The following is a 15655-nucleotide window of genomic DNA, read 5'->3' on the forward strand; positions in this document are numbered from 1 at the left end:
ATTAATTATCAAGTTTCTAAGGACTTATTGTAATACAACGTATCTTCGAATAGAATTTACAGCGCGTATAGTAAAAACGAAATTCCTCAATAGACGATAATGTAAAAACCCATAGCATGTCTATGTTCACTGTTCAGATATTTACTATAATAAAATTTTCTATACCTGTGTTGGAAATTCAATTAATTAGCAAAGCCGCACCTAATGTCATGTAGGTTATTAAGGGAACTATGTCATCCGACTTTTCGTCGCATTACATAGTTCCCTTAATAACCTACCTATCTACCTAATCGCAAGATGTAGTAAATTCTATCAAAAAAGACATCATTCTTGAAAATAATTCAGTACACTACTTACTTAGTATCAACTTGTAATTGTAATTAAAGAAACTTTCAACACTATTCATATTATATTTGCAATAAACATTGTGCTAGGCTGAATCATGAATAGCCGATTGCCCTTTAAAATTATTTCTACCTTTTCATATTTTATGCAAAAATCGAAATTACTGTTCGATTAAATGAGTGCCATGAACGCAATGGACTGCATTTGGATGATATTATTTTAAGAAATAAATTCCCATAATATGCACTTTAATAATTAATAAACATTTTTTCAATACACCGCTTACTTTTTTTTTATTCATCCACAAAATATAAACTTTCTTTTGAGACACCCTGTACAACGTGTATTTAAGAATCATTTATTGCTATTTCAAAACTGTATGTTCCCCTTACGAAAAGAAAACATCACAATTCCGCGACAAAATGTCGCCAAAAATCATCCCAGTGCGTGGCCAGTCGCATACTGGTAACCTCCCTTAGGACGAAGGCAGTTATCTAATTATTTCCAGCAAGGTAACATGTCCACGACGGAACCTTTGATGCGAGGTTACGTTGGCGATTATTCTCAAACTATTTGCTATTTCTGTGAACGGGAAATGACCGGGGAATAATTGCATTAGCTACGTTTGCTTTTACTGAGAAAATATGTTTATTATTTTGTAATAAGAAACGAATTTCTAATGTTAAGGTGAGGATGTCTCATCAGCTATTCCTGCAAAACGAAAACTTAGTTAATTTTAATTTAGTTTTATCTATAGTTATAATAATTCTTGCAACGTATACCTAGATAGTAGGCATTTTTTATCCTATAATAATATTCAATCATATACATAGCTAATATAAAGTAAAAAGTCTGTTTATTGAAACTTTTCTAGAGTATAAAAATAAAAAGCCCCATGACAAAAATGATGAAATTATTACTAGTCGCGTCAAGTAAAAAGAACGCTGACGGATGGCTGCGCATTGGCGATTTATCGGTCTATTTGGTGTTATGGGGTGGTTATAAGAATAACAAATAGGTAATTGCGAAGCCACGATTCGCGAGCCTAGTTCAAAAATAAAATAATCGGCACATACCTACCTAGCTTTCATGCAAAACTCGATCCATGTGCAAACACACACCATCACTTTCATCCATCGTTCTTTTTACGTGACGCGTACTGTACCTATCTTATTAGCCACCAACCATTAATTGCCATTATTATGCAACTTATTTAAAATCATCTCATGTAGATAAATATAAATACATTCAAATACGCCAGGTGTCCGCTGGATGCAAAACCAACACAATTCAACAATAGCACTATTTTATCAGAACAATTTCTTCACTGACCCTATTACGATAAAAAATTAAGCCTTTACAGTGGACAATATCACCCTTATTCCTTGCAAAATAAGATTCAAAATCACTGCATTTAGGATGAATGGCCCGCCAATGTTTGTCCAAATTACGATAGCCATTGTGGTCATGACCCTTTAAGTACACTGCCATCTATTGACAATTCTGCATAATAATGAGTTTAAGAACAAAGAGGATGCCAGGTAAACAGCTGCTTAGAGATTTAATTCTGAATTTGTATTTTTTATTGGGCAATGCTTGACCTCGCTAAGGGTTGGATTGCGTAACAACTAAGGTGTACTGGCCAGGTGATAAAAACAACTGGTGTGTCGTTGAAGCTGTATATTTTTATAATTATTAGTTATTTACATGCCAGTTATAAATTACAGGTTATTTGCATCCATCACGCTATTTTTTTTCGTATTCGCTACTGAAAGACTAGGAAAGTCAATTGTCCTTTCACGTGAAATTGGTCCATTCTTCACATCGCTTACAAAATTTAGTTATTGGTTGTAAGTAACCTAGAATTTAATAAATACTTAAGAAGCAAATATATTTGAATGAAACATTACCTATCTACTTAAATTATTTATTTTCAAAAGGTTTCATTCATTTCTATGATGTTGTTGGGATTACATACGTGATAGGTATTTCTAATTTTAATTAGGTATAATTACTGCTATTATGTGTTGCGAGTCAGAACATAAGGTACCTATTCGAGAAAACATTTTAGTGTTAATCACGAACCCTTGATAGTAGCTCCGCGTAATACTTACAGGGTATACACTATACCTAAAATAACAAAAAAACTCTGATCTTGTCTTTGGCAGAATCCTTCGTCAATAGCTATACAAAGGGATTCATTCGGATTTGCTTCTCTGTTCTCTGTAATTTGAACTTTGAAGAAAAAAAAGAGGTGGTAAATGTTAAAATATGTAATGACGTTTCAAAAGTGCTTCTGAAAGAAGTCCAATTGAATAAATAAATGTTTGAGTTTGAGTTTGAAAACGAAAAGCTTATCGGAGAGTAGATTTAACTCAATACGTACACAAACAAACACATTTTAATATCTCCGCTGGGTTATGGGTATCACAAGACTTCACTATGGACATACTATAGTGATTAGTGAATAAATCTAAACTAAAATTATAAAACTGAAGAGTTTGTTTGTTTGTTTGAATGCGCTAATCTCAGGAACTACTGGTCCGATTTAAAAAATTATTTCGGTGTTAGATAGCCCATTTATCGAGGAAGGCTATAATAATACATCTTTACGCTAAGACCAACAGGAGCGGAGCCACGCGGCGAAGCGCAGCTAGTAGATAATAAGCACGCCATTTAAATAGATTACGGAATTATAGGAATAAGATAAAAAAAAGTAGAAGATATTTTCTGGAAGACCTCTTGATTTATAAGGCCAATTCGGTCTGCTTTAGATATCGGAAAAAATTGTGTAAAATACAAAAATAATAATAATTCGTTTCATTCCTTTGAGCAATTTCAATCAATCAATTTTTTAAAATAAAAACACAATAGACATTAATTGATACAGTAATTTTTTAAATTTATTCTTGTATCACATTTTTTTTGTAGCGCCATCTAGTAATTGCACCGTGAAGTAGGATGATATAGTTATGACGCAATACGTTTGAACCATAGACTACAACATACGCATATCTTAGTTTCGTAAACTAATAAGAGATGGCGCTGAATTAAAAACTGACGATAACTTGTTTTAACAATAATATAAAAATATATAATATGTATGCTATGCCCTTTCCTATTTTCATTGTATGTTACATTGTAGGAGATATGAAGCTAGCCCGGCGTCATTGTTGCCGGGTATCTAATACCCGACGCATTTTAAAACTGTCAGAATTTTAAAACAAAATGCACACGTCTTTTGTCCGTTACAGTAGCTGCAGTCGTTGACCTCTGTTCGCGTATTCTCTTCTCTTCTTTAGTGTTACTGTGGCCACCTCGTAGTGTAGACATGTGTAAAGAGCGCGCGGGTAAGTTATACCCGGCCACAATGGCCACGTAACGTTTATAAAGGCAGCGTGATTGTTGTTTTTTATTGTTTATTGATAAATTGCATATCGTTTTTCAAAGTTTTATGAACCATGTCTTACGAAAGCGAACAACGTCGACTGCTAGCCTTGTTTGAACAAGCTGACGCCAGTGAAAATGAACAGTGCAGTTCAGACGACGAGGGTGAAATCGCACCATATTTCAGAGCGAAGTCAAGGCAGTGATACGGAACAGGAATGCAGCGATGATGAGCAAGAAGATATTCTGTCAACAAGTAACCAGCTGTTTTATATTGGTAAAGACAATTCCACCAAATGGTCTTCGCAACCACCTCGGACCAACGTCCGCACAGGGTCAGAAAACGCTGCGTTGATCTCGATAGCGGACAAGTATATTATGAGTAAATAAGCTTTGTTTTATATAGTTTATGATTTCATGTTTATGTTCTAAAGAAAATTTTATGTTTTGTCTCTAAATGTATATTATGTTATGTTTTCGAATAAACGTTTTATGTTATGTTCTAAAAAAATTATTGCAGAATAAAAAGATTTAATTTGATGAGTAATATGATCATTTTATGATAAATAAATGTTTGATTTTTATTAATAATGTATTTAACTACCTATTTCCCTATTATAGAAAACTAATAATGACATAAGCTTGATTCAGTGTACAATAATGTACATGGGTAAAATTTACCCGGCCACAACGGCCAAGTTCTGTTTAGTAGCCACAATGACGCCGGGCTAGAGGTTTGCCTAGTTTTTTATGAAATGAAAATAAATAAAAACTGTATTTTCAACGCAAATTACCTCCGTAATTTGTACCGAAACTTATTTATTGCATTGAATCAAGTAATAATATGTCTAATGTATACGTGAATAATGCTGAATATTATCGATAACAGGTTAAAATAAAATAAAACATTCAATCAGTCACCAAATTTATTTGTCCACAAAATCTACATCTTTATAATACTTTCAGCATTAATCTCATTCATTTTGGATAATACGAACTCGTGTTCCTTCGATAATCCTTTTTTACCCAAATAATACGGATACGTATTATTCGTATTCAGGTAAAATATGCCTTCCTTAGTTTTATCACAATTCAATCCCAACACGTTGGTAATCCTTGGCTGTCGTTCATAGCAATTTTTGTCTCTCGCGGCTTGCACAGAATCGCACTGTAAACCAATGAAAGAATTGGGATTCCTCAACGCGGCCATCCATACATAATACGACCTTAAGTGGCTGCATATAACGTCGCATATAGTCCATATCAGATCGCCTGGTTGGAATTCACCACCATTTACGTAGAAATTGACATGTCCTACGGGCGCAGCCATACCGTATCCATCTATGTTTGTGGCCACCATTTCGACAAAATCAGCATCGCTTTTATCAATACGTTCCTCTGGACCTAGGTTTCGGAAGCAAGGACCAGCTGGGTCTAGCCCTGTAAGTCTAGATATAGAATGGCCTGTCAGCTTTTTGTAGTGTTTGGCTATGAAGCTGGCTGTCTGAGCGCCTAGACTGATTCCTACAAGTTCTAGCTTTTTGGGATCTAGACCGTATGTTGTTAGTTCGGCAAGCATTTTTGCCGTGTTCTTACCAACAGGTCGCATGAAACGGGCAGCTCTGTAACAAAATTAATCATATTTTCGACCGACTTCAAAAAAGGAGGAGATTCTCACGAAGACTGTTTTTTTTTGTGTTTAATCATACCCTAGGAAAAGATATTTATTATCAAAATATTATTATCTATCTTCGAAATATCTTTTTGTATAATGTAAGTTTAAAAATTAGCGCCTCGTATTTTGCTTAATTGTATTAGTTTCGAGATAAAAATACAGATGGCGCTACACTCCATGCAAACATTCATTTAAGAAATAAAAAATAATCGGTGTAGTACCTAAATGATGAAGGATGTACGTCATACACCATGAAAATTAATAAATAACTAGGTATTTTGTAAAATTATATATAAATCCATAACAATTATAAGTCGGACCTCAAAGGTCAAATGTATGGTTGCTGAGAATTAATAGCACATTATGTACTAATTAAATACATTTTGATACATATTATAAGTGCTTAGACGCATGTAAAATGTATTATTTTTAATCGTTTGTTTTTCTGTTTACCTAATAGAACTCTTACAATATTGTAAGTATGTATAATTATTTATTTAATTATAAACTATATATTTCCTTGTGGAATCGCAATCTTTACGTGTACCTAAGCTGCATTTATTCACTCAACTTAAAGGTGAACCTACCTCAAGGTTGATTTAACTATATTACCTCTCTTAAGGTGATTGCTACCATCTGTTCCCAGCCAATGTCCCGCTAGATGGCGCTGAATTCTACATTTCTAGTTTATTTGAGTTTTTGCGTAATTGGAAAAGATTAAGGTCGTAGGAATAGTCATGGCGATTACTGAATATTATATTTTTTTTAAATATGTCATATCATTGCCTTAAAATCCACCCAATTCGGTAAAACCATGCGTTTTAACATCTGTCATTGCATACAGGGTCGTTTACACACACAGACGTATACAAAAATGATAAAGATTGAACTCTAGATGGCGTGAATGTAAAACAAGTTTGGCGTGTATGTATTTGAGTAGTTAGTAGCATATTATATTCTGAATTTCTGATCCATGCCTATTCACTCAAAACTACCTAATAACACTAATGATTTGTAACAGTAAATTATTTCAATAGGTAGGTATTTGAACATTTCCCAACAAGACGTAAGAATAATTATTCGTAGGTATACAAGATACAATAACAAATCTAATACACTATTTATTATTTTATTATTTACTAGCGGTCCGCCCCGGCTTCGCCCGTGGTACATGTTTACGTTTTCTCTCCATAAGAAGTAAGAACCATCCTCGTACTTCAAGGAATATAATAAAAAAAGAATTATCGAAATCGGTTCAGCCGTTCTCGAGTTATGCGCTTACCAACACATTTTGCGATTCATTTTTATATTAGACTAGCGGTCCGCCCCGGCTTCGCCCGTGGTACATGTTTACGTTTTCTCTACATAAGAACCATCCTCGTACTTCAAGGAATATAATAAAAAAAGAATTATCGAAATCGGTTCAGCCGTTCTCGAGTTATGCGCTTACCAACACATTTTGCGATTCATTTATATATATATAAGATTATGTGAAAATAACCAGGAAGGTGAAAAACATATTATTTACGAAAACATAGTAACATATGGCTGTCGCTACAATAATTATATTTCAATTTTATCTTTTTATACCTAGTAGAACTGGCCGACGAATAAAAAAAATCGTATTAGAATACAATATATTACGGAACAAAAAAAGGATTGTAACTGAATTAGGTAGGTATGTTTGTTTCTGGGCGCACCGTTTTCGACGACGCGACGCGACGCGCGACGTAAGCGTATAGGTATAGGTACCTACTTTGCTAAAACAAACTAATAAAATTGTGTGTCTGTCTGAAAATTCGGAAAAGCATATTTTGCAAGTTTGTGATTACTTTGATAGTTTACCGATTTATAATAATTGTAATTGTAATTGTATAATATATAATTTGCAATGTGGTGAAATTTCATAAAAATCACGGGCCAATTTTTTGTTTTGAATCCCACCGAAAATATAATTGCGTTATTAGAATAATTAATTACTATACCTACCCACGATCAATTATTACAATATAGTCTCAAATGCATACTAGAGAAATATTGCAATTTGATTCAATTAAAATGCATAGCATACAAAAATAAATTCACAACACAAGAAATTCCGCGCGCAAATCATAGCGCGTGTCAATGAAATCAAGAATGTTTTATATCAAGCCGACGCGGACGAGCGACGACGCGACGCCGAACAAAAGTACCTACGACGGACGACCACGCTTCGAGTTGCCAAACACACAGCCAAACAACAATAATGAGTAATAAATTGTTTACAAAAAAAACAAGTTTTCCATTTTTCTGTATGAGTAGACAGAACTTCAAAACGCCACCTGCTACGGTTTATATTATGAACGATGGTTATAAAAATAAAAGTTATATTTGTTGGTGTAAACTATTTTATTGATCAATAATTTTGGAATTTAAAACTGTCAACATTGATTACAATAAAACGCAGTTTTATTTTATTACACTATTGTTTTTTTATCAAAACATGTATTTGAAGTACCATATAATATTATGCTGATCCAAGCATTTTCACTCAAAACTAATATCACTAATGATTTGTAAAAGTAAATTATTTCAATATACATTTCATTACCAACAAGTAAGAATAATTATTATTATTCCTACCTACAACAACAAACCTAAAACACTATTTACTATGGGAAAATAACCAGGAAGGTGAAAAACATTATATTATTATTTACGATTTCGACGCACTCGACTTTTAGTAAAATATAGTAGGTAAACATAATATTATGGTTTTGATTTTTTGCTACTAGTATAAGAAAACTGCGTGTTCAAACTACTTGTTTGTCTGTCTGAAAATTCGGAAGTACTTTGGTAGTTTACCGATTTATAATAATATTGTATATGCTACAGTCAAAACCCTGAACCAGTCAATATCCTTATTGACGGTTATTAAGGTTATTGACTAAGGGCGTCGGTTAATATCCTTATTGACTAGTTTTATCTGATAAAATCAGTTAATAAGGATATTGACCGGCACCCTTAGTCAATAACCTTATTAACTGATTGAAAGAGCAGACAATATAGGTTTGAATAGATTTTAACACTTAAATCTTTCTGTAATGGGCAAGTAAAACAATAGCAAGTTTAACTTGCCCATTACAGAAAGATTTAAGTGTCAAATTCGACCCAGTAGGTTAGGTTAGGTTTGAACTGCGACCCTCACGCACGAGCCGAGCGAGCGAAGCGAGCGTGCCGCGGCAGCGGCCGGCGAGTGCCAGAACCGACTCGCTATTGTTTTACTTGCCCATTACAGAAAGATTTAAGTGTTAAAATCTATTCCATCCTATATTGACTGAATGTCTGCTCTTTAAATCAGTTAATAAGGATATTGACTAAGGGTGCCGGTCAATATCCTTATTAACTGATTTTAGCAGATAAAACCAGTCAATAAGGATATTAACTGACGCCCTTAGTCAATAACCTTAATAACCGGTCAATAAGGATATTGACTGGTTCAGGGTTTTGACTGTAACATATATATCGTTGTTTAAAAAATATTCAAACACAATAAAATATGATATACTGATTTATCACTGGTTTCAGTGATGAACTGATGAGTCAATGTTAGCCACTATACTTTCGTCATACGTGTGTATGATTGATGTGATTTGCAACGTGGTGATATTTCAGAAAAATCACGGGTCAAATTGTCCCACCGAAAATATAACTGCGTTATAAGAATAACTATACCTACGATAAATTATACATAATACAATATAGTCTCAAATGCATACTAGTGAAATATTTTATTTAAATCAATAAAATAAAAAAAAAAATAATAATAATAATACAAAAATAAATTCACAACACAAGAAAATCCGCGCGCAAATCATAGCGCGTGACAATGAAATCAAGAACTTTCGAGCCGACGAGACGCGGACGACGAAGGAGCCTAACAAAAGAACCTACAATCATAGGCGGCTCGTGACAAAATTGTATGGCCGTGTTCACTTGAAATAAAACAACGAAAATAGGTACCTACAATAGCGTTAGCAGTACAAAAAAAATGAGCACCACATTATAAATGTCTATTTAATATTTATACACTAAAAATTATAGAGTATTTCAAAACGAATTCAATTATTATTTAGCAATAATTAGAAAATCCCCGAATTTGCATTCGTGATCGTATTCATAGTGTTTGTCTACACTAATATTATAAAGAGGAAAACTTTGTTTGTTTGTTTGATTGTAATGAATAGGCTCATAAACTACTGGACATTTTACCAATGTTTGCAAGTTTGTGATTACTTTGATAGTTTACCGATTTATAATAATTGTATACTTATATCATTGTTTAAAAATATTCAAACACAATATGATATAGGTACTGATTTATCACTGGTTTCAGTGATGAACTGATGAGTCAATGTTAGCCACAATACTAATCACTTTCGTCATACATGTGTATGAACTATGATTGATGTGATTTGCAATGTGGTGAAATTTCATAAAAATCACGGGCCAATTTTTTGTTTTGAATCCCACCGAAAATACATATATTACTAATTGCGTTATTAGAATAATTAATTACTATACCCACGATCAATTATTACAATTTACAATATAGTCTCAAATGCATACTAGAGAAACATTGCAATTTGAATCAATTAAAATGCTTAACATACAAAAATAAATTCACAACACAAGAAATTCCGCGCGCAAATCATAGCGCGTGTCAATGAAATCAAGAATGTAATTTATATCAAGCCGACGACGACGCCGAACTAAAGTACCTACAGTACCATTTACCTTCAGTGTACAATACAGTTTACAGACCTACGACGGACGAACAATAATGAGTAATAAATTGTTTACAAAAAAAAAACATAGTTTCTAAGGTCATTAGTTTTATTTTATTTTATTGTTATTTTCTTTGAACGATTGGAAATGAAATTACTCAATTTTTACACAGAACTTTGATTTATTAGAATTATGCTCATTATGTATAAGATAACGAACGCGAATGCACGACATCTAGCGCGTCTTATGTCTAAACATCGCCTTTCGTTTAGACATTGACGCGCTAGATCTGTAATAAGTATATAGTCTATGCGCTAGATGTCGTGCTTTATGTCGTGTTTCGCTTGGCAAAAGTCACGCACACTACTGTAGAAGTGTCAAATTTTTCCGGTATTTTACTGTTGTTTTTCTAAGTAAATATTGTAAATTATTGATTAAAAAGGTCGAACGCGCACACATTTCATTATAGAGAAGTGATAAAATGATTAGTTTTAAAGAAATAGTGTCTGTGTTAAGTGTTTAGAGGTAATCAAAAATGTATGGAGGGACGGTCGGAACATCCACCTTAAGGAATACTTATATTATAAATGCGAAAGTAACTATGTCTGTCTGTCTGTTACTCAATCACGCCTTAACTACTGAACCAATTTACATGAAATTTGGTATAGAGATATTTTAACACCCGAGAAAGGACATAGGCTACTTTTTACCCCGAGACATAGAATAGGTTTTATTCCGGAAATCCCCGTGAACTATGCGTTTTTTCCTTTTGACATCGCGGGCGATGCCGCGTGTGGAAAGCTAGTACGGAATAATTAAAAGAAGAAAATATAAATACCTACATTTTAAATCTTAAAACATCAGCAAAAAGTGTCTTAACCCACTGAGCCCCGAGCGGCCCGATCGGTCCACGACACAATAGATTTTCTATTGTCTGTGATTCAGGGGTTAATAATACTTGTAACGCTTAATCTTACCTTGGGTATTGCATAGTAGTAAACATATTAGTATCCAATAGCAACACATTATATCCCAAATCCTTATAAGCTGCACCCATATTCCTAGCGAATATAAAGCTAGGACTATCCAAATATCCACCTATATATAGCACTGTATTTCTCCTAAAATCTATATTTGGATCCAGGGCCAAGTCCTTCATTTGATAGAAACTGTATTTATTGGGCATAACTTTGTCACTGTTCGCGACAGTCATTGTTAGGTATTTGAGACTTCTCTTTGTTATTATTGCTTCCTGATTTGATCCGGGACCTGGAATACATAAATTGGGTGTACATTAACACGGCATTTATAAATCCAGGGATAAAAAGTATAGGATAGAGGGTGGTAGAGATAGCTTTACAAACAAATAATGTAATTAGTATTTGGGGATAAGAAAATGAAATATACCCCATGATGAATGGGTGAATAGTGGTTGGTAATGTTAAAATATTTTTTAAGCAATCGTGTATTTTTTGTGTTAATTCATCGTCAAGTCAAATGTTTCCTTTTATTTTACTCGTTTCTATTTATAATTTTTATTTTTATTCTAATAATATAAAAGGCACGATCCATATACGAAATAATACATCTTTAAGATAAATAATATGATTCCGAGATGAAATCATAACTTGCAGGTTCCATAGTTTTTGGTCATGTCTTATAATTAATTAGATGTTTCATACTCGAGTGATAAGGTCTAATATTATATAAGTTTACTTTTAAATATTCGAACGACATTTCTCCAACCTATACGATAAACATGTCCTTGTTTGTGCTCGAAAATAACGGAAGATCTATATTTACTTCTTAATGTAACTAAAAACAATGTCGGAACAAATATGCATCAAAATAAATAGGTACTGTTAAAATGTTTGCTATGTGATTATATTGCCAAGGCTTTTGCGATTCATTGAACGTAAATAGGGACTTTCCGATTTAAAAATACATATCGACAATTAGTTTCAGATAAACACTAAGAAGACAGGAAGAACTATCCGTACATTTAACGCGTTATCATATTTTACTAGACTGAAACAAATCTCTACACATGTACTAATTCTAAAGACGCTTCAGACTACATTATTACACTTACATTTCAATTTTCACAAAAAGTACAATTGTTCTTCTATTTTATACTGAGCCCGGTGCTTCCAAATATAAAGCTAAAGAACCTATCAACAAAATATTTATATCAATCGTCACTCATCATATGATATATAGCGGGTGTGCCACAGGGTTCCGTTAACGCGCCACTATTATTCCATACAGTTGCTTGCCAGTTACTATAGGCATCACTTGCGTGAAGCATTCAAATGACAACATAAAAATGCGACCAATCGCTTTCACTGGACAGTCATGACATTGATCTTTATAGACGGAAGTTAAAGTGCATTGTTGTTATAATAAGTACGATCGAATTGCAAGAAATTGTTTTTTTTTTTAGTATAGTATCGCTGAAGTAAAGTGCAAATGGGTGATTACTGATTATTTATAGAGAGAAAAAATTAAGTTAATATGTTTTTTTATCCGTCATTAATCAAGGCATAAAAGTCGATAAGTTGCATATTTTAATCCTGCGATATATTGAATTAAATATTAAACAGACAGTTATTTAAAAAAATATGCTTTTTTACATAAAGAAAAGAAATACTTCCATGGATAAAATAATAAAAAAATCATACGTTAATACAACATTACAATTAATGTAATCATAACAAACATAAATCTATTGATAAAATATTTATTTACACCCTGATATTATCGGATAATTTAAGTCAGTAAATCAATCCAGTTTGAAATGCGACTTAAATTGTAATTTATGCCATAACTCTGTGCCATAACTAATCTCTACCTCAAAAACATAGAATAATTACTTAAAAAAACGTAGTTCTATTTTCAGTCTTCAATTACCTAGAATGTTATTACTTATTTAATTTGATTTATATTTAATGGAACGAAAAAAAAAATCTTGTCTTAATTTCATCGCATAACAAACTGATAATTTAGTATTCAGATTCTGAATATTATCAAACAATTTTGCTCATCTTATATCGAAACAAATGCATTACTTTTCTGTTTCTAATCCATACTAATATTATAAATGCGAAAGTAACTCTGTCTGTCTGTCTGTTACTCAATCACGCCTTAACTAATGAACCAATTTTCATGAAAGGTATAGATATATTTTGATACCCGAGAAAGGCTACTTTTTACCCCGGGAAATAGGATAGGTTTTATCCCGGAAATCCCACGGGAACGGGAACTATGCGGGTTTTTCTTTGACTGCGCGGGCTTAGCTGCGGGTGGAAGTATCTCATTTTTTGATTGTCAAAATAAATATTTCGGTACCAAACAAAAATCATCTAATTCGGAAAAAAAAACATTGTATGGATCAACTAACAAAATATTATCATGTTATAAGAACGTGAGACAAAATAATACCATAATATTTCTCTTTATTTTTTTAATATGTAGATAATAAATAATACTTACAATCTGCCAAGAAACCATGCGGATAACCCTCCATATATTTTGAACTGTACATTGTTGAAACATTACAAATAGACAACAAACAAAATACAACAATTATTGCTAGCATATCGTTAAACAAGTTCCCTGTTCACTTCTAAAAATACTTATTTTATTATCACCGCTTTATAAATATTTTTAACACTATTTTATAACACTAAAGTAACAATCTTCATACTATTTATACCAGTACTAATTTCAAGTAAAGGCCTGTTTGTATTTTTTTACACGCACAAATATCGTCATAAAAATTTACGGCTATCTATCGTTTAAAAATACATACGTCCATGCGGACATCATGACAATGTTACAGTGCAAAAATTCATTCGACTTTGGCTGTCTGTCTGATTTATACTCTGTGGCCCTTATAAAACGCGCGAAAAATTATGTGTTGATTTTTTTTTAATTTGCGTCATGACCATGGATATTAATATAAATGAAGTTAAATGTTGCTCTATGCTCAATTTAAATATATTTATTAGATGGAATTATGATCTCCAGGAAGTTGGCACCGCCAAATAGTCACAATTTTTTTAAGCCTGTTCCGGTTTGATTTAGGTTTGTTCTACTTTGTTCCAATAATATGGCATAGGCCTAAAAATAAACTTTCAAAAATATGGAAGAAATATATTTTTGTAGAGCTGGCACCGCCTTTTGAAGGTATTTTGTTCTAAATTATTTCGTACAAACTTTTTATCTTTAAATTTAAGGAAAATAAATATTTTACTACTCAGTCACGGCACTTTGAAGTTTTGGAACAAAGTAGAAGAAGCCTAGAACAATCCGGAACAAGCTTCAAAATTGTCGTCAATCTTAATTTTGTTCTACTAGCCTATGTAAAAATATACTTCGAACATACTTCGAATGTCACTCGTCTAAAATTAATTTAAATTAAGGCTCAAAAAATAAATATTAAAATAAACTTACAGCTGTTCTTCATATAATTTTGAAGGGAATTAGTAAATGCCATAGTTATATCAACCCAATCATTTATATTCTGCATATAAATGTATTGAACATTTAAGATTAAAAAAACATGTACTAAATATAGAGCACGCATAATGAAAACTTCTGTTGTTTCTTCTGAAAAATTGATGCGTAAAATTCATTTCATTTTGCTTATATACGAAGAGTTATGCAAATTTTAACATATTTTCAAAGATTAAAAAAGTAATACATGCATGGTCGAATTATTAACCGAATTCTAAAGAGTCTTAGGAATTGTTTTTAAGAATTAAATGTAGGCCATTCACTTCTATATAATAGTGGTAACTAGATTAAAAAAATATGAAATATCGAGTTCATGTTATGAATTATTTTTCGTAGGTACTTGCTTGGTACAGTGGATGAGTAAATGTCAAAGTCTTTCAGAAAAACTATTTTTATTTCTATAAACTGTACGAGCAAACTTAATAAATGTTCTTTACTATCTTCATAGAGTCCCACTCGATAGACTCACTAAAATTAATGAACTCATCGATCTTTGTTGGTGATAACTAAAATGCGATTTTTTTTTGTTTATTCTTTACTAGCTGTACCCTGCGGTTTTAACCGCAGTGCTCCACTCCTGTTGGTCTGAGCGTGATTATATACAGCCTATAGCCGTCCTCGATAAATGGGCTATCTAACACCGAAATAATTTTTCAAATCGGACCAGTAGTTCCTGAGATTAGCGCGTTCAAACAAACAAACTCTTTAGCTTTATAATATTAGTATGAAATCAAAGAGGATTTTGACACCTAGGTGTCAAAATCCTCTTTGATATCCTCTAGCTAACCTAATTAAAATATTTCAATTAGGTTAGCTCTAGATATTTTAATGTATCTAGAGCTAACCTAATTGAAATATATTAATATGAAATATACCTATTGGCTGCTGTAAACGGGTAGAGAAAACAGTAGAGTGAACTAGCATACTACTCTACCAGTTTTAGTAGAAATTTTAGTACTCTAC

At 32.5% G+C, this 15655-nt stretch overlaps 1 protein-coding gene across 2 annotated transcripts; it reads right to left on the bottom strand.

The window, feature by feature from the left end:
* Positions 1 to 4640: 4640 nt before the first annotated feature.
* Positions 4641 to 14779, bottom strand: LOC123694523 (lipase member H-B-like). Of its 2 annotated transcripts, none has more exons than XM_045639982.1 (3): positions 14630 to 14779; positions 11152 to 11443; positions 4641 to 5354 (listed from the first exon to the last, which is right to left on the bottom strand). In XM_045639982.1, exons 1-3 carry the CDS (start codon positions 14760 to 14762, stop codon positions 4676 to 4678), a joined length of 1104 nt encoding a protein of 367 aa, XP_045495938.1. In that variant the 5' UTR covers positions 14763 to 14779; the 3' UTR covers positions 4641 to 4675. The 2 variants fall into 2 exon arrangements, with proteins under 2 accessions (XP_045495938.1, XP_045495939.1); XM_045639983.1 differs by lacking the exon at positions 14630 to 14779 and adding an exon at positions 13667 to 14030.
* Between the last annotated feature and the right edge of the window lie 876 nt (positions 14780 to 15655).

Source organism: Colias croceus, chromosome 9 (assembly GCF_905220415.1).
Source record: "Colias croceus chromosome 9, ilColCroc2.1".
In the NCBI taxonomy this organism is placed as follows: domain Eukaryota; kingdom Metazoa; phylum Arthropoda; class Insecta; order Lepidoptera; family Pieridae; genus Colias; species Colias croceus.

Bases quoted from the DNA above. Each gene is read 5' to 3' on its own strand.
- LOC123694523 (XM_045639982.1), bottom strand. From the start codon at position 14,762: ATGCGTGCTCTATATTTAGTACATGTTTTTTTAATCTTAAATGTTCAA. The intron at 11,444-14,629 runs GTAAGTTTATTT...TATGTATTCCAG, and splicing joins AAATTATATGAAGAACAGCT to GTCCCGGATCAAATCAGGAA. The intron at 5,355-11,151 runs GTAAGATTAAGC...ATTTTGTTACAG, and splicing joins ACTACTATGCAATACCCAAG to AGCTGCCCGTTTCATGCGAC.